The sequence below is a fragment of the Lepidochelys kempii genome, chromosome 8 (genome assembly GCF_965140285.1).
Source record: "Lepidochelys kempii isolate rLepKem1 chromosome 8, rLepKem1.hap1, whole genome shotgun sequence".
Taxonomy (NCBI): Eukaryota; Metazoa; Chordata; order Testudines; family Cheloniidae; genus Lepidochelys; species Lepidochelys kempii.
This window is the reverse complement of record NC_136387.1, coordinates 46,053,544-46,075,746: the sequence shown is the minus strand read 5'-3', so window position 1 is coordinate 46,075,746 and position 22,203 is coordinate 46,053,544. Positions and strand designations below refer to the sequence as shown.

Genomic DNA, 22,203 nt, shown 5'->3' with positions numbered 1-22,203 from the left:
CGTGCCAGAGATTATTATACAAGCCCCTTTTGAAGGGAGCTTTGTCTCGGAATAGAAAAACTGCCATAGATTACAGGTATTTTCAAACATTTTCTGAGAGAAGGTACCCCAGACCCTTTGGGTCTTCAGTCCATCTCCCTTCATCATACTATGCAAGCTGATCACGGTGCTACACGCTGAGTTTCCAGGAATAGGGTATCTCTTTTGTTGAGAAAGTGCAACTCCATCTCCTGCCTTGGTAATGGTTATTAGAAGGTCTTTGCTTAAATGAGAGATTTCCCACATACTTGCCTGTAATCCCAGCATGGCAGGGGTTCAGCACAGGCAAAGGGAGTCTCTGGTTAAAATATTGGCTGCATGTGACTGAACATCCCTAAGGAGCAAGACTTGGGGTCACTGGCAATTTCTGCTCAAGTGCTACTGATCAGGTCACATGGGATGGCAAGGAAGTTTTAAGTGTCTATTTTAACATTTACAGCAAACAAAATGTTTCAATGTAAAAAGAACCACCCACCAACCATGCAGGAAAGGGTTGTCAATACTTACTGATGATCACTAGCAAGAGGATGACAGCAACCAAAGCTACAAGGGCCTTCATCTGCAAGAGGAGTGCAAAGACAGGCAGGAATTACCTTCCTGACATGAGACCACATGTTTGGCTTGTTCTAAATTAAATGAGTCACCTTCCTGTTTAGATCCAGGACAAGATATCTGTTCCCCTATCCCAGAATACTGTTGATGCCACTCCACAGACCAGACGGAAGGGAGTGTATTTCAAACAAATCACTTTAGCTGACACCAATTCCTACACCAGCTCTCTGGTGTCTCTTGGTTTAGAAGACAGAAAGAAAGAGGGGAGTTTGGGGTAAGCTGCATACCTGATTTGGAAAAAGCAACCCAATAAATCAACACAAGAGTGTATATAGATGTGACCATATACATCATTTATCAGGCACTAGAAAAATGTTCCCTGATATCTCAAACGCCGGGGCCAAATTTTTTCAAGCCTAAGTACCTAAAGTAACACTCTCCCATGTAACAGTGGCCTGATTTGCAAAGGGTTGAAAATTCTGGCCTGAGTTAAACGCTCTCCCTCTGCTCTGTCATCCTGAATCACCTTTGGAGCAAAGCTTTCTGCAGAGGGGAAGTACAGGGCACTGCACCGCTATCCATCTCAAAGAGCAGAGATGGTGACTGGGTCCGAGTTATAGAGTGACATTGATGGTCAACTGAATTACAGCCATGTGTGTGGGCACAATTGACATTAGTGCTACACACAGATGGAAACTGGACTAGAAGATAATCAGCACAACTGGAGATGTAACACCATGTGCTGCTAGAATAGACATGACTGTTGTTTTCAGTTGGAAGTGCAGCCAGCCCAGACAAACCAACACCATGTTTAGTGGATACTCATGGGCCAAGGCTGTATTATTAATTACACATTTTAAATGGTGTCCAAGCACTCTGCACTGCATTGGAATTTCTTCTACATTGCAGATGAACACAAAGCCACTTGTTCATAGTTTATAGATTCTAAGACCAGAAGGAGCGCCATTGTGATCATCTGGTCTGACCTCTGGCATAACAGAGGCCATAAGGCTTCCCTGAATTAATTCAATTCATGTTTGAACCAGATCAGATCTTTTAGAAAAGCATCCAATCTAGATTTTAAAATTTGCCAGTGATGGAGAATCTACCACTCTCCTTGGTAAGTTGTTCCAAAGGTTAATTACCCTCAATTAAAAATATGCACCTTATTTCCAGTCTGAATTTCCCTAGTTTTAACCTCCAGCCATTGCCCTTGTTAGACCTTTGTCTGCTACATTGAAGAGCCCTCTATTATCAAATGTTTGTTCCCTTAGAACAGCACAGTCCAGGAACACCCACTGTTCTGGATCATTATCGAGCAGAACCCGTCATCAGCATGGACGCATGTCCCGTGGAATGGTGGATGAAGCATGAAGGGACATATAAATCTTTAGCGCATCTGGCACATAAATATCTTGCAATGCTGGCTACAACAGTGCCATGCAAACGCCTGTTCTCACTTTCAGGTGACATTGTAAACAAGAAGCAGGCAGCATTATCTCCTGAAAATTGTAAACAAACTTGTTTGTCTGAGCGATTCGCTGAAGTAGGACTGAGCGGACTTGTAGGCTCTTAAGTTTTACATTGTTTTATTTTTTATTGCAGTTTTTTTGGTACATAATTCTACATTTGTAAGTTCAATTTTCATGATAAAGTTATTGCACTACAGTACTTGTATTAGGTGAACTGAAAAATACTATTTCTTTTGTTTTTTACAGTGCAAATATTTGTAAGCAAAAATAAATATAAAGTGAGTACTGTACACTTTGTATTGTGTTGTAATTGAAATCAATATCTTTGAAAATGTAGAAAACATCCAAAATATTTAAATAAATGGTATTCTATTATTGTTTAACAGCACGATTAATTAATTGCAATTAATTTTTTTAATCGCTTGACAGCCCTAATTTTTAATTGTTCAGTTAATGTCTTGTACAAAATTTCAGTTTGCCTCAATATAAAATAATCTCAGCATTTTGATATCTCAGTTAAGGATGTACAAAGAAAATCTAGAAAGGCAACTACAGAGCAAAGTGGCAGTGAGCTCAGACAGTTGTTTTCTGGTAACAATGCTGAAGGGTTTGCTCCTTGCATTGCTATTACTTCGCACTACCACTTTGCCCTTCCATATCACCTTTCCTCCGATTTTAAAGCCCTTTGTAAAATACTCTTGTAGACCACATAATACCCCTGTGAATAAAGAGGAGTTGTTACTATCGTGGCTGGGATTCCTATCCTCCAGTTGTGTCTCTCCTAAAGACATACTCACAACTACTGTTGCCTCAACAGGCGTAAGTACAATACATTAATACAGGAATAGCAGAAGCACGGCCTTCAATACAGAGCTGAGGCCTGCAAAGATTATCTTCCCCAAACACATGATACTCCCATCTTCACCAAGCAAAGGCTGCTTGAAGTAGACAGAGCAATGCTGGTACTCATGGTCTCTGCCGGCCTCAGCTCTGGATTCAAGATAAGAGTGGCTGCAAAATGCCCCATCTTCATACAAGCTAGATAAAAATCTCAGATTCTTGCAACCTGCCCACGTTACTCTTAGTAGGGCCAAGTTTTGAGAACATGCATTAAAAAATCCACTCCTTCCCCTCTCCATTTACTCACCTTGCACCCTCGCCACCACATCTGTCTTCGAAGCTGTTTGGATCGGTTGCTGAACGCTGTTGCATTGTCTGATAAACTTTCTGTATCACATGGAGAGAGAAAAGAATTAAAGGCACAGCAGCATGGGCACGTCCAGAAGCACAAGCACATCAGAAAAAAGGCCCCTGGTTCTGCAAATTCACTTATTTTTAAACTATAAACTAGGCAACCAGGGAATATACACAATTGCCAAGTGCTTCTGCATAATTATATTGAAATTTAGCATGCTGCGTTTCATCAACATGCTGAATTTCACTAGCAACACAGTAGAACTTTGCCAACACAATGACTAGGAGAACTATTATAAATGGGGAATGTATTTGACAAATTGTAAGTGAACAGACAAGAAAAAAATCAAGGCTACAGCAAGACAAAATGGTCTGTTAGTTTGCATAACTGTGGCAACACCATAAGTATACTAGAAACTGTAAAACTAATGGAAATCAGCACAAGACTTGATTGTAGTGTTCTGCATTTACGCCTTTCTCCTGAAACACAAGGTGAAATTGCCAAGCGTTTAATGAGAATTGTTAGCTCTGCAGAATAGCAGAACAAGAATTAGTGAGGTTCCACAGTAACTTGTAAGGGTCCCAAATACATTATAACATATAAAGTCAAGTCTTTTATAAGTGGACCCTTCAGATTAAAAACACAAAAGGCTGAAAGAGGGAGAATTACATTTAAGTTGAAATATCCAGTAGGACTGAAAAAAAAACAAAAACCCAAAGTGTTGCCACAAGTGACCAGCTCAGGGCAGCAACAGATGACAGGTACAGAAATCTAGAAGGTATGTGAAGAGAACAGCCATGACAGGATGGAGACTTACCCCTATCTGGAAATTATACTAACTGGGGAGGTGTTGCAAACATCAGCGAGGTCAGAAAAACTATACAAAGGGACCTACAGAGGTTAAATATCTGGACAGCAATAGAATGAAGTTTAAGCTGGCAAAATGCAAAGCCAATACATTGGGGGGATACTAATCTGAAATGCAGCTATTCCGGGGAGGGAGGTTCTCTTCCAACACTCCTGTCTTCCCAGAGAAAGGGTAGGGGCGAGAGCTGGTAAACAAGAACTTACAGTTCCAATTTAAGGGCCATGAAAATCAATGCAGAGGCACCAAGGGCAGATTTACAAAAGGTATTTAGGCACCTAAATAACTTAATAAATCTGGCCCCAAGTCATGACCCAAATCGGTAACAGTGTTTTTATATAGGGCTCTGCTGAGATCACATACGGAGCATAGCACACAGGCTGAATACCAGCAGGCTGCCAAGTCTTTACTCCTGGAGGAATTCTGCGCCACTGCACGTGTGCAGAATTCACGTCTCTTCCCCCCCCCCCCCCCCCCCCAGGTTTCTTTGTTTCCAAGAAGAAAAATGACTTTCTGACAGGGAAGCCACAAGAGCGGTCATGCGACCCTCCCAGGGTTTTGGGTGCCCACGGCAGCCAGCAGAGAGGTAAATCACTGTGGGGCAGGACTGGGGAAGGCCCTGCTGGTGGCTCCTATCCTGCGCCAGGCTCAGCTGCTAGTCCCAGTTGTGTGGGGGAGCATGGGACTTCCTCTTCCCCTGCACAGCATCCAGGGCCTGGTCAGACCCACCCCCAGATTTCTCCCCAGGCTGCAGGAAGCTCCACAAACTCCCTCCCTTCCACTCTGCTTCCTGTGCCGATCACTCCTCAGCTACAGGGAGAGGGATCACTATACGGGGAACTGCTCCCCCATCCACCCAACCCCCATGCATCCAGACCCACTCATACCAAGACCCTCCCTCCAAGCCTCAGCGCCCCAGAACCCCACCTGCTGAGCCCCCCTGCACCTGGACCACCCCAATGAGTGACCCACACCCCCACCCCACAGAGCCACAACCAGCTACACCTGGATCCCCACCCCACTGAGCCCCACTCCCTCAGCATCTGGACCCCCCACAGAACTCCCCACACCCAGACCCTCCTGCTGAGCTCTATCCCTCCCACACACACACACACCCCTGCTGAGCCCCAACCACCTTCACCTGGACCCCCCTGCAGAATCCCATTACCATTGTACCCAGAACCCCCCAACAAATCCGTGTGCCTCCAGATGCCCCCCCACACCCAAATCCCCCATTGAGCTGCCCACACCCAGACTGGCTCACAGAGAACTCTCACCCTACACCTGGATCCCCCCACACTAAAAGCCCCTCCACCCTTGGATCCTGCCTTTCTGAGCCTGCCTGCCTACACCTGGTACAGATGAGAATGGGCCCTGAGGTATTTCTGGGGCAGGCCCAGTCCTTGCAGTGTCAAGGTTGGGTGGAGCCTCACTGCTGAGTCCATGTCCCGGGGGGAGCTGCAGAGTGATCTTCCACCTCTGTGCAGCCAATGACCTATGCTCCACAATGCCATGCTAAAGCCTCCATATTTATTTGACAAATAAAATTTGCAGAATTTTAAAACACTGTGCACAGAAATTTTTTTGGCACAGAATGCTCTCAGGAGTAACAAGTGGAGGGAACATGAAGTGCAACTATCCCATGTAAGGGGATGGAAGAAGCAATGAAGGAGGAATATTTAGAGAACTATTCCTGGGCTGTTAAGAGATGAAGCCGGGGGAGGAAAATTATACGCGACAAGTTATAAGCACCAAGGGAAAGGAAATGTTTAGGGAGGCTCAAGGAAGTACAGGGATGAAAGTGGAAAAGGGGAGGCTTGGCTTCCCAACAGACAGTAAGATCAGCAGTCTCAGGCTGGAAACAGTCTCCCAATGGGAGTGGTGTATCCATGGAGACACTTCAAATAGAGCAGATTTGTCCGGATTAGTGGTAAATATGCCCAATGGCCTGTGATGGGACACTAGATAGGGTGGGATCTGAGTTACTACAGAGAATTCTTTCCTGGGTGTCTGGCTGGTGAGTCTTGCCCACATGCTCGGGATTTAGCTGATCGCCATATTTGGGGTCGGGAAGGAATTTTCCTCCAGGGCAGAATGGCAGAGGCCCTGGGGGTTTTTCGCCTTCCTCTGCAGCATGGGGCATGGGTCACTTGCTGGAGGATTCTCTGCACACTGAAGTCTTTAAACCACGAGTTGAGGACTTCAATAGCTCAGACATAGGTTAGGGGTTTGTTACAGGAGTGTGTGGGTGAGATTCTGTGGCCTGCGTTGTGCCTTCTGACCTTAAAGTCTACGTAATTAGGATATTGTAGGAAACACTCCTGCCCTGGGCCCATGAGGAAATGTGCTTTAGCAGTCATCGTCTCTCTCTGATTTCTAGAATCTACTGTCATGAAATGGAACCAATCTAACACCACTCCCTGGCAGAGAGGGATGCAGCAAAATAGCCACAATCACCAGGGGAAAGAAGAGGACTTTCAATCCCTGCACTAAGGTTATTCACAGTGGTGTTTTAAAGCTGCCTAGAGGAGAATGCTGTTCCCCAGGACTCAACGTGAGGGAGAGGAGGCAGGAAGAGAGTTCTAGAATATTAAGTATTCCCACCTGATTTATCCTGTAAGTCATCCAGTCTCTCTCCCCTTTCAATCACCTTGGTGATGTTCTCCTGCATGACGTCAATGACTTCATCCACCTGGTTCTGGACACTACAGGAAAGTAAAGCCTTTAGAAATCACACAGGCCTAACAGTACCAGGTGTTATGAACTCTATATTCCAATACCAGTGCTTCGGCGAAAGCTGTTGGCACGGAAAGAATGAGCAGCAGTTCACCAGTAATACAGACAAACCCAACAGCGGAAAGGTCATTGGGACATTTGAGAAAGTCTGTGGTGGGCAGGATTAGCCCTGTGTGTGATGCTGTCCCAGGAGATAGGGGGGCTCTCTCCATAGCGCCATTTACTCTGCAACACTTTCTCATCCTCACCCCACGTTCAGGCCAACTGCCTGGAAAGTTGGAGCAATATGTTTATAGATGAGGCATAGTCTTGGTCCATGAACTCAAGGGTGATTTTACCCTGAGTAAGGATATTAGCACTCTGTTCTCAGAGGAAAAGGAAGGAGCTTTAATAGCATTTTATTGCTCTTGCAGTTCCTGCCATATTGTGCTGTTTGACTTTTCTAATCCAGCTTCAGATCTCTCAATGTCGAGTTTGAGCTAGAACCTCGCTCTGGTCTCCCTGCCTTAGCCTCCAGGTCACCTTCAGGACTCGCTCCACACTGCAGAGGGGTATGAAAGTGGTTCAGTCTCTCAGATCGGGAATTTTAAAAAGGGGTTTATGGAACTATGCATCCAGCTCACTGAAAGTCAGTGTGAGCTGAGTGAGTTGATTTCTGCCTTTGTCTTCCTATCAAAAGGAGAGCAATGAAATGGAAGATCTGAAAGCATTCTCAATACCAGAGTCACTTTTTCAAACAATGGTTGGAGAATTAAATCTGTTCTATTTTTGCTGTTGCTGGGGTGCTGGGATTTGGCAAGGACTGAGGAAGTCTGTTAGTTAAGTGTGGCCTTTTAAAGAGCTTGTCATGGAGGCTCTTTTGTTGCAGAGTAGTATGTTTCTTTTGTTTTATAACCTCAGTCACTATGTCCTTTCTGGAGTGCTAAACCTCATCACAGGGCTGTTAAATAGCCTGGGGATGAAAGCATCAGGAAGGAAGGACTTCCCCAAGGAAGTCTACAACTGTATTTGAAGAATCAGTTGCATTTGCCCAAAATGCATTCAAACAAATTTCAAAGGAACAGGTAAAGTAAATTAAGATGAACTATCATATCTCAAAAAGAAAAGGAGTACTTGTGGCACCTTAGAATGACGTGAGTGTAGCTCACGAAAGCTTATGCTCAAATAAATTTGTTAGTCTCTAAGGTGCCACAAGTACTCCTTTTCTTTTTGCAAATACAGACTAACACAGCTGCTACTCTGAAACCTATCATATCTCAGCTTCTGAATTCCGTACCAGAGGTTAGTCAACAATACAGGTAGTTATTCTGCTGCACAGTAGCCAGGTTCAAATCCCTAAGGCTACTGCAAATTCAGAAGTTAATGGACGATGCCATAAAATAACACTCAAAAGTCACATGTAACAAAAGTACTTAAATACATTTTGGAGATAATGCACGTTTGTCTTTACTGGAGATGGAAATGAGAAACAGCTTAGGGCCCCTGCAATATAACTCGTCATATGAAATGTACTGGCCTAATGGGACAATGGCAAGAACAGTTGTCTCTGAGGCAGTAAAAGCTAAGCACTGGACAAAACCAGTGTTTTCTTCAATGCAAGTAGGTTCTAGGCTCTTCCTCTGCTAAGATTATTTTGTTCAGTTTCTTCGACTCATAAAATGCATGCATTGAATATACATTAAATGTCTTGCGTATACTGAGTCTGCATAGTTTGAAAAGCTGGATGTAAACCTGAGAAGGAGAAAAACTAGCCATTCCCACATATTCCTGGATATACGTGTGATGTACTAATGGAAAAGGTCCAATGCTTTCCCTATGGCAAAAGATACATCAAAGAACATTTCCAATAGCTAATAATTCATGCTTCCTTAGCAACTACAATCTGAGGATCTCAAAACACCTAGCACCAATGATTTCATCCCTGAAACACGGCTGTGGGATAGGAAAGTATTATCCCTTCCCATTTCACAGATGGAGAAACTCAGAAAAGTGACTTGCCTCAAGTCACAGAGGAATAGGTCTAATAATAATGATACCACCTAGCTGGCACGAATACAGTGCTTTCCATCAGTAGAGCTCAAAAACATTTTACAAGAGGTATTATCCCCACTTTGCAGATGGGGAAACTGAGGCACAGAGGAGAAGTGACATGCCCGTGGTCACCCAGAAGAGCAGTGGCAGAGCCAAAAATAGAATCCAGGTCTCCCAAGTCTCAGTCCAGTGGTCTTTCTTTTAGCCCACTATGTCGCTAGTTCACACTTGTGACGGGTTGGGTCACAGAAACCCCCTTGGGACTGCCACCTGATGTGCTGAGACTACCTCCAAGCCCATTTTCTCTGGCAGCTTGGGACTTTAGCACCCTGTCTTGCTGAGCCAGACATGCTCACCTGCTGCAAACACAGATCCAGTTCTGAACCACGTCCCCCAAAAGCTGCAGGCTTAACCGAAAACTGCTTAAGAAATGGTCCTGTCTCCAGCATCCAGATACCCAGTTCCCAATGGGGTCCAAACCTCAAATAAATCCGTTTTACTCTGTATAAAGCTTATACAGGGTAAACTCATAAATTGTTCGCCCTCTATAACACTGATAGAGAGATATGCACAGCAGTTTGCTCCGTCAGAAATTACTTGCTTGCTCTGGGTCAATTAATAAGCAAAAAGTGATTTTATTAAATATAAAAAGTAGGATTTAAGGGGTTCCAAGTAACAACAGACAGAACAAAGTAAGTTACCAAGCAAAATAAAACAAAAACACGCAAGTCTGAAGCCTAATACAGTAGGAGACTAAATGCAGGTAACTCTCACCCTCAGAGATGTTCCAATAAGCTTCTTTGACAGACTGGGTTCCTTCCTAGTCTGGGTCCAGCAATCACTCCAACCCCCACAGTTACTGTCCTTTGTTCCAGTTTCTTTCAGGCACCTCTTTGGGGTAGAGAGGTTATCTTTTGAGCCAGCTGAAGACCAAATGGAGGGGTTTCCAGGGCCTTTTATATTCTCTCTCTTGTGCAACATCACAGCCACAAGATGGAGTCTCTAGCCACCTGGGCAAGTCACATGTCTATAAAGGATTCAGCTTTTTGCAGGCCGACGCCATTGTTTACATGTTAGTTTGAACTGTTCTCAGGATAGCTCAGATATGGATTGGTGTTTCCCAAAGTCCACTGTTAGTTAAGTATTCCCAATTACTTGAATAACCCCATCACACTATGTTAACCAAATCTGCCTTATGTGCTTCCTACAGGAAACACTTTAAATACAAGCATAGAGCCAACACTCATAACTTCAGATATAAAAATGATACATGCATACAAATAAGAGCTACTGAATATATTAATCCTAACCTTTGCAAAGATATGTTACATGGCATATCTAGCATAAAACATATTTCAGTTATGTCATATTTACACTCATAATCATATTTCTATAAAGCATTATAGGGTGCAATGTCACAACACTCACCTAATTTTCCTGTCTCCTGAGCCCATACGTTCCTCTCATCAATAGCAGAAGATATTATGGGGCTAGTTATGCATGGGGCACGCATAAGAACTCCTATTATAATAAACTGCAGATTTGAAAAAAAAATAAGGGTTCGGAATAAATGAAGAAAAAGCTTTGGGGGTCTGCAGCTCAAGTAGTCTTACAATCTGAAAGGGATTTAAAATATACAGCATACAGACAGAGAAGCTGCCATCAAAACTTCGCCAGACACAAGAGGCCTAGAGATGCAACTGCAACTATTAAAACGGAAGTTCCGAACATTTCGAGATGAATAGCGAAAGCCAACCCAGCCCCACAACAATTGTAGGGCTGATCTTCAAAGGCGCAAATGTCCCTTGGGTGCCCCACTTCTGGGGGCTTTCAATAGGAACCGGGCAACTAACTGCCTTTTGTGCCTTTGAAAATTTCCCCCATGTGTGCTCATTGCTCCAAAAGAGAAAAAGGAAATCCAGCAAAAAACAGAGCAGCAGCACTTGGCTTTTCAAACCACTATTAATAAAAACCTGGAAACACAGGGGCATAGCCATGGGCGGTCACTAATTAAATAGTGAGGGTTACGCATCTGTCTTGGCGTCTCATGCCAGGCTTCGTAAACCACTGCAGCTGCACTTTTGTAGTTCCCGTCATCAGCAGAACCCTCTGAAGCAAACTGCTGGCTTAACGTTGAGCTGGAGAGGCGGTATTTTTATATGGATGAAAACAGGGCACAAAGCATTATTCTACCGTAGCACAAAAAAGAAACTAGCCCTTTTCTGCAGCATATCATAAATTCAGCATGAATTGTTTTGCTACAGGTAGAAGCCTGACTCCCCACAGTTGCTTGAAATCTTCCACTACAGAAGGGCAGGAAGAGCTGCTAAATCTATTGTCTGTCTACCATTCCCCATATTGATGAAACAGGCCTGGATACTCACCCAATGTTTCACCAGCTGCCTCTTAAATAAAGAAAACAATATACGACTCATGACACAGGCAATCTTAACAGACTTTTTTTTTTTTTTTTTAACTTCACATTCCTAAACGAAACATGATAGTAGAAGTGGTGCAAGCTATTCCAAACAGACTATCTACTAAACAAATCAGAGTCACTTCTAGTGAATTAATTTATTTCTTCCTTTATCATGACACGCTGAGCTTACCCAGGGGCTAGCAGATGCACTTGTTCTGCACTGGATGCACACACCCACATACCCATATAATTAAAACAGTGATTCACGACCAGCACCTAAACAAAAAGGAGTCATGTTATCACAAAGTGTAGGCAGTAGGACTTCTGGTGTCACTATAAGCCCTGGACAAACTTGGGTGACTCACAAGCAATTACTGCTTCCAAGCCTAAGATGGGTGACGAGAGAAGAAAAACAATCACTGGAAAATTAAAAATGAAGGGGCCAATCCTACTAGCCCTCTGTTTACCAAACTCTCACAGTTTCACACGTGGAGAGCTAGCAGACTCAGGGCTAACATTTGAGGCACATTTACTTTGCTTTGCAGTATGTGGATGTTCTTAAAATTATTCATTGGCTTCAAAATAATGAAAAATCCTCCCAATGACAGGTCTGTAACCAAATTCTCTTGGTTCAAACCACCAGTAGGAATGTATAAGGGATGCAAGCGATGTTACATTAGGAGTCAGAAAGGAGAGGACTCAAAGTGAGGGAAGGTGTTCAAGTAAATCCATGCTACGTACAAGACTCAAAGCATCTGTCATACACGACGACCTCTGAAAAAGGTCTGTATTAAATGGCTATGCAGCTCCAGACGACTAAAAGTTGGACACTTCATATCTCAACATCCCAGTGTCCTCTGATTACAGCTAAAAGCTATGCATTGGGTGCTCCAGATCGTTATTTATTTGTGTTATAGTTAAGTCTCAAGGCTCCAATCGTCATTAAGCCTCCATTGTGCTAAGCACGGTACACATGCATGGTCAGAGAGACAGCCCTTGCCCCAAGGAACAATCTATATAGACAAGACAAAGTGCAGTAGAAAGGAAGGATTATTTATCCCCATTTTACAGACAGGAAATGGAAACACAGATTAAGGGGCTGTCTATGCCACAAGCGAAGGGGTGATTGTAGCCCAGGGAGGCATACCCATGCTAGTTTTAATCTAGCGAGCACAGGGAACCACTGAAGACAACGTGGTGGCACCGGCTGGGAACCAGATGACACACCCGCCAGGGACCATGGTTACCTTCTCTGGTTCCTCAGTTGTGCTAAAGCCCAAGCCACCACATCTTCATTACTATTATTACCTGTACTAGCTAGATTAAAGCTAGCCCAATTATGCCTACATTCATTTGCAGGGTACACCTACCGTAAGTGACTAACCCAAGGTCACACACAGAGTCTGGGACTGACCAAGGAATTAAACCCAGAACTTGAACCTCACTTCAGTCCCTTAACTAACCTTTCTCGCTGCCAGCCAAAGAGGCCTCTCTAGTATGAGAGTTAAAGATCACAAAGGTGTCTACTCACAGTGCAGTTTTGGAGCAAATTTACTATTTCAACTAGTTCTATTTGCTTCACGTTGGAAATTCAAGCAATAGTGAAAACAAAACATTTTTCATTTTATCAGAGTCAACTCCCCTGCCAAGAAAGAAATGTATTTACAGGGAGAGAACTACTGGCTTTTCAATTATTTTGCTCCTGGGTCTGTATCCTGCCAGGTTTCCAAGTGGAAAAAATTGAATTCATCCTTGCCAGGAAAATGAGTAAAACAAAAGCATACATGTCTCCCATGGCCCCACTTTAGACTAATGACTACAAAGATGCTGGTTTTAATAAGGACAGAACATCACACAAACCAGAACACCAGCAATGAGATCACTCAGCTTAATTTGATTTAGTGTCTGCTTTAATGGTCTACCAAGTTCTGAAGGAAAGGAACCTACCTTTCCCTTTTAGATCCACTGGGCTGTGAACTGACTAATATTAGGTGCAATTCATACTGCCAGGCTTAAAGAAGGTGCCACATTCTTCAAGTGGCAGAGACGAGTGACGAAGACCCCATGCTACCGATGTGACCTGGGCGTTCTCTCCATGCCTGTTTTTGGGAATAGTCAGTTTTCTAGCAGGCAGCATTGGCTGCACGTCCCCTCCCACTCTCAGCGATGTGTTGTACACTTGGATGTTATCACTAAGGTCCCATGTACTCTGTGGCACATTAGACCTCTGATACAGCCACTTGGAAGGTAGGGAAATGAATATGAAACTGACTTATACAATCAGCAAAGCAGACGTCTTTTATGCATTTTGACATTATGTTATTTCACACAGCCTCCAACATTTCCAATATGGCTCACGTTTTCATATTGACAATGCAAAACTACACTGCAGAAGTCGTTGGGGGCAGAAGGAATATGACTGGAGGGTTTCTAGAGCTAAGAAAGGGGCAGTCGGAACCTTAGAGCACTAGGGGGTGGGGGGATGTATGGCCCATTTTGGGGTGCAGAAGAAACACAGTTGCTGCATGCTTCTGCAAAAATGATCAGTAGTGAACAGTTCATGTTGATCATTGAAAGGCCACTCTCAGGTTTCAGATTCAACACAACTGCAATCAGTGAGGCAATCTGCACCTCTCGTTAGGCCTGTAGACACTAGAAAGGTTAGCACCCATATTACAGCAATGGTGCTTTTGCACAGTTGGTAGCAACAACAGAAAGGAATCAAAGAGTCAAGGTGGAAGAGATAATAGCTTTTACTGGACCAACTTCTGTTGGTGAGAGAGACAAGCTTTCCAGCTCTTCTTCAGGTCAAGAGCATGTCTCTCTCACCAACAGAAGTTGGTCCAATAAAAGCTATTACCTCCCTAACCTTGTCTCTCTAATACCCTGGGAGCAACATGGCTACAACACTGCAAACAGAAAGGACTCAGGTGATTTTACCACTGAGTCATAAAAACCTGCCTGGAGCAATTTTTTCATAATCCATTGATAAATGACTGAGTCCTCTTTACAGTAGTAGTCAAACACTGGTAGAGCTCTGCTGTGGCTGTAATATGAGTGCTAATGTTCCTAGTGCAGATGCACTCTAGGAGCAACTGTTTCAGACTTTGCATATTCAGAAAGACAAACGCTACACTGGTTTCTGTTCAATTCAAATTTTTAAGGTCAGTTTAAAAACGAGGCTAGAATCAATCGTCATCTCAATGAAAGCCTTGATTCCGAAGCACAATTTGGCAGCAATCTCCAGAGCTGCAGAATCCACTGGGCCCAGCTCATTAGCATAGCTAAGAAATCTGCTTAACGTCAACTTGTGTGAGTGAATTGTAATGAGGTACTGTGAAAGGTGAAATAGCCTCAAGAGTGATACAATATTTATAGTCAGTGGAGATAAATCTAGCACATTGGGAGAGGTTTTCTAAGGGATTTAGGCTCACACATCTCATTGCCTTAAATGGGACTTCTGCTCCTAAATCCCTCAGGTGCTTTTTAAAATCCCACCCAGCTCGAGTATCTCATGTGCTTAGCCTTGGATTATTCCAGTAAATAAAATTCTAAGTAAATATTAATAACATCCCCTTTAAATGTTTAATACTGGTGAGAATTGCCACTCTCAGAGCCCTGGATTCCAGTGCCATTTCTGCAGAACAGGTATGGTACACGGGCAGTGATACATGCTTCCCCACCCATTCATCAGTGCACCCGAAAAGGTGACTTGCAGAAGGGAACACAGCATTAGGATTATGTCCTTTTTAGCTTCTCTTGAAACATGAAAAGTTTGGGGGCTGTTCAATTCTGCTCGTTGGCTACATTCAGTGACAGATTCGGAAAAAAAGAAGTACCAAAAGTGCGTTCCAGCACTATTGCTTCTAAGTGATAATACCGGAAGCACTAAACACCCAAATAAATGCTGTAACCGCGTTCTGCAACATTTCAGCATGACTCAAGCCCTGGTTACATTAGACATTCATCCCTTCGCTAGCTAGAATACATTCTTATGATTGGAGAGTTAGCACAATGACGACAACGTGAGGGCCAAGGTCCTAGGGTAAACCACATTTATTTCTTGGAACAAATGGTTGTGCAGTGTCTAGCCTAGTCTTCATAATCGTGTTGTTAACGCGAGTTAAATTAGTGAACAATTAACTCAAGTTAAAGCAGGAACATAAACTCTTGTCTAGACTCTACGACTTTCTAGAGTGAGAGCTAAGCAATGGAGAGGGGAAGGGATTTTTAGTCAGATCGCTCAAAAGTTTAATGCCAATGACTCGTTAACATTCCGCATAAAAGAAGTCTGTGTTAAATATTCAACACCCTTGCTCCTTCAGCTCAGGCATTAAGAGCTCACAGTAGTCACTCCAAGACCTCCCAAAAGTTCTCCAAGCAAAACTAGGGAAGACTACACTAGACATTCCTGATATTTTGGAGGTTTAAAATACCTTCCAGGCCTCCTTCACAAGTACATCATAAATATCAGCAAAAGGGCACAAACTCAATTTAAAAACAATCCCGTGCCAGTCACCTTTAATTCTGAGCACTAGGGGCAAGGGTATAGCTTAGGCTATGTAGCCCATTCCACCTTCACCTTTCTGCCAAAACCACCAGTTAGAGGCAAATGCAAAGTGGACACCCACCTACTAGCATCAGTCAGATTCACCAACTCATTGAACAGTAGTGAGAAGCCAATTTCCATGGAGGTTTCTTCCAGAACTACTAGGAATGTGCTGAATACAAAGGAGCGAACAGTTACATAAGGAGAAGCAAACCACAGCCCTATGGGAGGAAATTCCTTCGGTCCACCCTACAAACGTAGGCAGATATCAGAGAGCATCTAAGAGGCCCAACTGGGCTGTTTCCCAGTGTAAAGGGTACGAACTCCCCCTCAGGAACCCGGAAACTGGACTGGAAAGAAGCGACTCCACCAGCCACTTCTTATTGTAAAGCATGACCTCAAACACGCCCGTGCTCCACATGGGTGAGCAGATGCCCTAAATCTCTCCTTTCGCCTACACCTGACAACATATTTATGCCTTTGATGTCCCTCACCTCAACTAATAGGACCTCCCTGCCTCTCTGCTCTACCTTACAGGCTGCTGCTCGAGTCTCCATTCTGACAACTCGCACCGTCTCCTTCCCCTCTGTGAGAGCCCTCACCAATTCCCCCTACCTCTCGCATTCAAGGCCCTCCACAACTTTCTTCCATCTCTGCTCCGACTCCCCCATTACTCCTTCTTACCTATTCCCCTTGCATCCTTCTATCATCTTCTTTCATTCTGCCCCTTTTACCTCAAACAGGCTCTCCTGTGTGCCCAAAATCATCTTTCCCTTGCAGCCTTTCAGTAACAATTGAACACCCACCTCCTGCCCCTCCAAAAACACAACTAAGGGGAAATCTGCACCATTGTGAGCTTGCACCTTCCTCTGGCCAGCAGGTAGAGTATGCATCTAAACTGTTCTGGTGGAGCAGTGACTGTTCCAAGATCATAGATTCCAAGACCAGCAGGGACCATTGTGATCATCTAATCTGACCTCCTGTATAACACAGGTCAGAGAACTGCCCCAAAATAATTCCCAGCGCAGATCTTTTTAAAATCAAATTTGGAAGTTTTTCTGAATTGCCAGTGATGGAGAATCCACCACCACCCTTTGTAAACTGTCCCAGTGGTTAATTACTCTCCTTTAAAAGAAAAGGAGTACTTGTGGCACCTTAGAGACTAACAAATTTATGTGAGCATAAGCTGCTACTCTGAATACTCTCAGTTACAAATTTATACCTTATTTCCAGTCTGTAGTGTTTGTGCATCAAACACTACAGACTCTTCCCAGTTTCATTTTTCTTCCCATCACAACCTCTGTCTTTATCCTCCATCTCCCACAGAATGTCCCAAAGGAGACTCCTGCCAGGGAGAACAGACTTGATACCCCCTGGCTGCTGTCTGGCTCAACACCCATTCCTGACCAGCGGTTAAAGATACCAGGAAGAGGACAATTCCTGGTTCCCTTGCCTCTAGAGGCTATTGATGATTTGGTGCTACTTCCCTTTGTCACAGAAGCACTCCTTTTACTAACACTTGCCACTTTCCAGACACTAGGACTTTCACGAAAGAGCACAACAGATGATGTTCTTTTAATTTAATAATCAGAGACAGCACTGACAGGGAAGGTAAGATCTCAGTTATTATATTTAGTGACATTAGCTTGTTGCAGTGACTATAATCTGCTTCTACCATGACTATACACACTTGTCTGCACAGATGATGGTAACTGAAGACTGGCAATTAGGTGACTCTACCTACTTATTCAGTTCTAATTGACTAGCCCAAAGTAATTAGCACTATGGAACATCACGTCACCTTTTCCAATGGTCTGCAAGAAGAACAGCTTATAAGGAGAGCCAACTTCCCAGTATCTATCTATCGCTCCTAATCTGAACCATATCCCGTCAAAATTTCTGTGCTCTGCAGGTGTATGACTCGGGTCTGACCAGAACTGCTTTTAACCACATGGGATTAATATAGACTAATCTCAGAGATGCACTGGCTTTTACCTCACATAAAACCAAAGAAGAATATAGATTCTGAAGCCACAAACTAGATGATCTAATCTGGTTTACACAAAGCTGATTGCCATCTAGATTTCCCCTCTGAAATTTCTGTTCTAGCTCTCAAGAATGAAATGTTCAGGAAACACAAATATATTTCAACAAACTGATGGTCCATTTATGACACACATTCTCCAGCTGCGGCCAACCTTTCCCCTCAGTCACTGTGCAACAAATGCTACCATTATAGAGTCGAATAAACTGGGACTTGCAGTAAACAGAAGCACTGAAACCATTGCCAGGAAATTACTCTCAGAGAAGGGATCTAGTTTTGTTAGTTTCTTCCCTTTTGTTCTGTATAATGGATGGTTAGAATCCAAATTTTAATTGTTTCCTGTTTGTTCAGCTGTTTTGATCCTAGTAAATCTTTCCCGGTCTCCAAAGGTCACAAGGATCTGCTCCCTGTATGGTACACTGAAGTCCAAAGGACTGCCAGGTATATGAGAAATCTGGGTAGCACTGCACTCCTGAGCACAAGGATCTACTTGGAACACCAAGGGGCGGACAGGAAAGGAATAATAAGGCAAAAGATGGGACAAGAATGGATGGGAAAGGCAACAGCAGAGGAGGCACAATAGTGGCTCAAATTTAAAACACTGTCTTTACTATTCTGTAAGGAAGTTTTGTTATGAATGTTAAATGGTTACTCATCAAATGGAACAACAGTTTTCAATAGCACATCAGGCTATAGTGCTACAAACCAATCTGTGCACCCATGCTAGAACGCAATTAGCTCTTTGATAACTTGGGAATTGAATTTCCTCTCCTTGAAGGCAGATGGGCATACTAGTGAGAAAAGATTAAGTAGGAGTTACATTCCCATTGTAAGACTGAGCAGAAACATGTTGGTAACTAGGGGTGACCAGATAGCAAGTGTGAAAAATCCGGGCACCTTTTATTTTTTTTTCGGGGGAGGGAGGGGCGGGCGGGCGGGAAGGGAGGATAGTTGCATATATAAGACAAAGCCCCTAATATTAGGACAGTCCCAATAACAACAGGACATCTGGTCACCCTTCTGGTAACAAAGCAGCACAATTTAAAAATACATAAATAAAATGGTATCTGGACTATGGATCCAAACTCTAAGGAACTTACTGCCTGATCTTGTCATTCCTGGGTCCAAACCTTGGTCCTGCAGGTCCTCTCCTGCCAGCACAGAACAGACACAGTGATAATGAATCCAATACACACAGGAAAGCCTGTCTGACCCAAATGGTTAGGTCTTTCACAGGGTTCACAAAGGGGTGACATTTCAAATTAAGTCAAAGCACGTGCAACAGGAAATGATCCTCCATCAGCAAACCAGATCCCAACCAGAGGGTCTCTTCCACCCCTAACTGGTGGGTGGGTTGCCCCTATTTTATTTCCTTAATCTTAATTTATATTCATTGCTAGTGCTCCCCCTGATCTCACAGCTGCTGAATCAATCATTCCACAGGAATCAGAAACAGATGGCAATGTTTCATTCCAATCAGCTCTACCTGTTAGTAAGACGGAGCTGCCTTATATTTTCAATTTCCCCAGTTCTGGTTTGAACAGCAATTTGGCCCAGGGTATAGCACATCCCCCCACTTTGTACAACACCCACACAATACCCATATAGCTACTCACAAGAAAAAGTCCTCCTCCTCATCGGAATCTTCTTCTAAAAGGTTTCTCTGCAAACACAGAAAAAAGGTTAGCTTCAATCAATTAGAAACCAGAGTTTCCCACTCTCATACCCACCATCCTTCTCACCACCGGTTGTACATGACTGTGGAACACATCAATGCTCCTTGTTAAATGACCAGAGGGGGTATTCTTTTCAGCCACAACCCCACCTCCCAGAGGCTGAACTGGAAGTCTCTGCACCATTACCAGTAAACAAGAGACATTTGCCAGTTCAGTGAATGCATGGCACTACAGAGAACTGCTACTAAGCCATTGGCTGAGCTCTCTTGTGGCCAGTTTTAATGGTGAAAATGAAGTCAGTTACAAAGGATTTCTATCAATTCCGGTTTCTCTATGTAACGTATGGTCCAAATTCACTTTAAAATAAGACTATGTAAAACTCCTAGGTACTTCAGTCCTTAAAGCACTTCCATATACAGATTAAATCCCAATCCGTTCCCAAAGGGCCCATCTGTAAAACATTAAATTCAAACCACACTAACTATTAAAATCTTTCAAAACCTTATACCTCATGTAATTACTTTGTTTTGTCCTACCTACATGGAAGACCATATGCATTTCCATCTCGGAAGATGCTGTGGTTTTTAAATAAACTGTCACCTGATGATATAAAGAATGGGAATGAGGATTAAAGTTAATGGATCTGCTCCCCCACCCTGCCAGCAGAGAGGATTTGATTGTTAACAGAGAGGATGAACCTTTTCAATTTTTACATTGGGGTTATGGTTATTAATGGATTTTATGACTAGAATGTTCTGCACTGAGCAACTAGTTCCTATAGTATCCCATACTGTAACTGCAACGAAGATACACAGAGTGGAGCTGAATTTGACAGCTGGATTTTCCTCTTGTTCAGCAACAGGGTCTTGGTGAGGGGAGTACATTTCTGGTAGTGGAGTTATTTTCACACTCTCTTATGTTACATGCTGCACAGTTACCGCAACACTCTTTTGTAATGCATTTTGGCCTCCATTACAAATCAGTGGATAATCCTTGGACTGACCTTCTAAGTCAGTCTTGAAAAATCCTACTGTACCAAAAGTTGATTTGACAGCTAAAACATCATTAGATTTTATCATCATCATAGTAAGGAGAGCCAAGTAGAGTGGGCATCTGCGCTGAGAATTTCCATGACAATCTTGTAAGGTTGCTTTAAAAATAAGACATTGGCTTGGTTCTCCTTTTAGGGGCTGTTGGCATGCTTTATATCCATAACAGATGCTCCAAATCTTCAGGTCTATATCCTTTTTTAGGGTTAAAAAAATAGTTGAGAAGGAAAAAATCCTTTGGGGTTCTCTGTCCCGCACTGGACTCACAGATCTCACCCCACCCTCATGATGCTAAGAGATGCTGTTCCCCTTGTGTTTGGTTTTAAATTCCCATATTCCCATCTAAACTACAGCTTAAACTGCATTTGCTGAACCAGTTTAAACAGAGTCTAGAAATCGTGTTCTAGCCTAGGTATGGACTTTTGTGGTGCAAAAGCACTTCCCCATGCAGCCAAGTTGTCAATCATCTCACTAGGAGTAATTATAAGCTAAAATAGTCAGTATTTGAGGCTACAGCCTGGCTTCCAGGCTCGGTTTAAATACTGTTTGACACCCTGCACTCTGGCTAGACAAATCACGTTCAAATCCACTTTGTATGTAATAACGATTTAAACCAGTTCAGCACATATATTTCCAAGCTCAGCATAGATGGGCCTTTGATACAGAAAGTAAATTCCACTGCGATATAGTAATCACTAGCCCTCCATTGCCCCTGGCCCCCACTGCCTCCCTACCCACCTCTCTATTCAGAGCTTAATTTGTCCCCTGGCTTGCCAAGGCTGAGTAAGTTTGCTGTGAAAGGCAATATTAACACCCCTACAAATATCAATTTTCACAGGAGCAGACTTACTAGCTAGCAAGTCTTTTAAAAAACAAAACAAAACCCAACAGCAACCAAAAAAACAAACAACAAAAAGAAGAACTTGTAAAGCACCTTATTTTGTTTCTATTCTGTTTAGGTCCAGTAAAGGAGAGAGACAACTGTACATTATTATTACTGAGTCTGCAAAAAAACCCCTAATGTGTCACTTTTTACAGACTAGTTTAACTGAACAGAGAATGCACAAATTACAAGACTCATTTAAAAACAAAGCTATACCAGAGTCTCTTATCTTAAGGACCTATGCGATTAGGATGCTGCAGATAAGAAAGCTGCAATTTGCCCTTCCCATGGCACAAGTCATTAATTCCCAGCCTAGTTATCTCAGTTACCTTAATGCTCATTTACAGTGCAAGTGCCCAGAATAAAAGAAATCTGCATGCAGATTACAAATAAATTACACAAGAAAATATGCAAGTTGAGAATCCTATAGTATAGCAATTCCGCTGCAAAGAGAAATGTAATAAAAAGCACTGCTGAACACCCTGCCTTGAACTAGTCTAATGCTACACTTCATGGTGAGGGGTGCAAATACCGTAACTCTTTTATTGCAGCAGCACTCTGCACAATCAAATAATCGATGACTGGGACATTCTGATATCAAGCTCTTTTTCCCACTCCCCATCTATAAAGAGCCATTCACACTTATAGCACTATGTAGTTAACAGATGCAGCTAATCTGTTTAAAAGTAAGAA

The 22,203-nt window shown here is 43.1% G+C and overlaps 1 protein-coding gene across 2 annotated transcripts in view; it reads right to left on the bottom strand.

Annotated features, from left to right (window-relative positions):
• VAMP4 (vesicle associated membrane protein 4) overlaps positions 1-22,203 on the bottom strand; it is a 34,522-nt gene that overhangs the window by 9,052 nt on the left and 3,267 nt on the right. For both annotated transcript variants that reach the window (XM_073356331.2, XM_073356332.2), the window contains exons 3-7: positions 19,519-19,565; positions 19,003-19,053; positions 6,728-6,828; positions 3,211-3,290; positions 547-598 (exon numbers count right to left, since the gene is read on the bottom strand). In XM_073356331.2, coding sequence (XP_073212432.1) covers positions 547-598; positions 3,211-3,290; positions 6,728-6,828; positions 19,003-19,053; positions 19,519-19,565 — 331 coding nt within the window. The remainder of the gene's footprint in view (positions 1-546; positions 599-3,210; positions 3,291-6,727; positions 6,829-19,002; positions 19,054-19,518; positions 19,566-22,203) is intronic.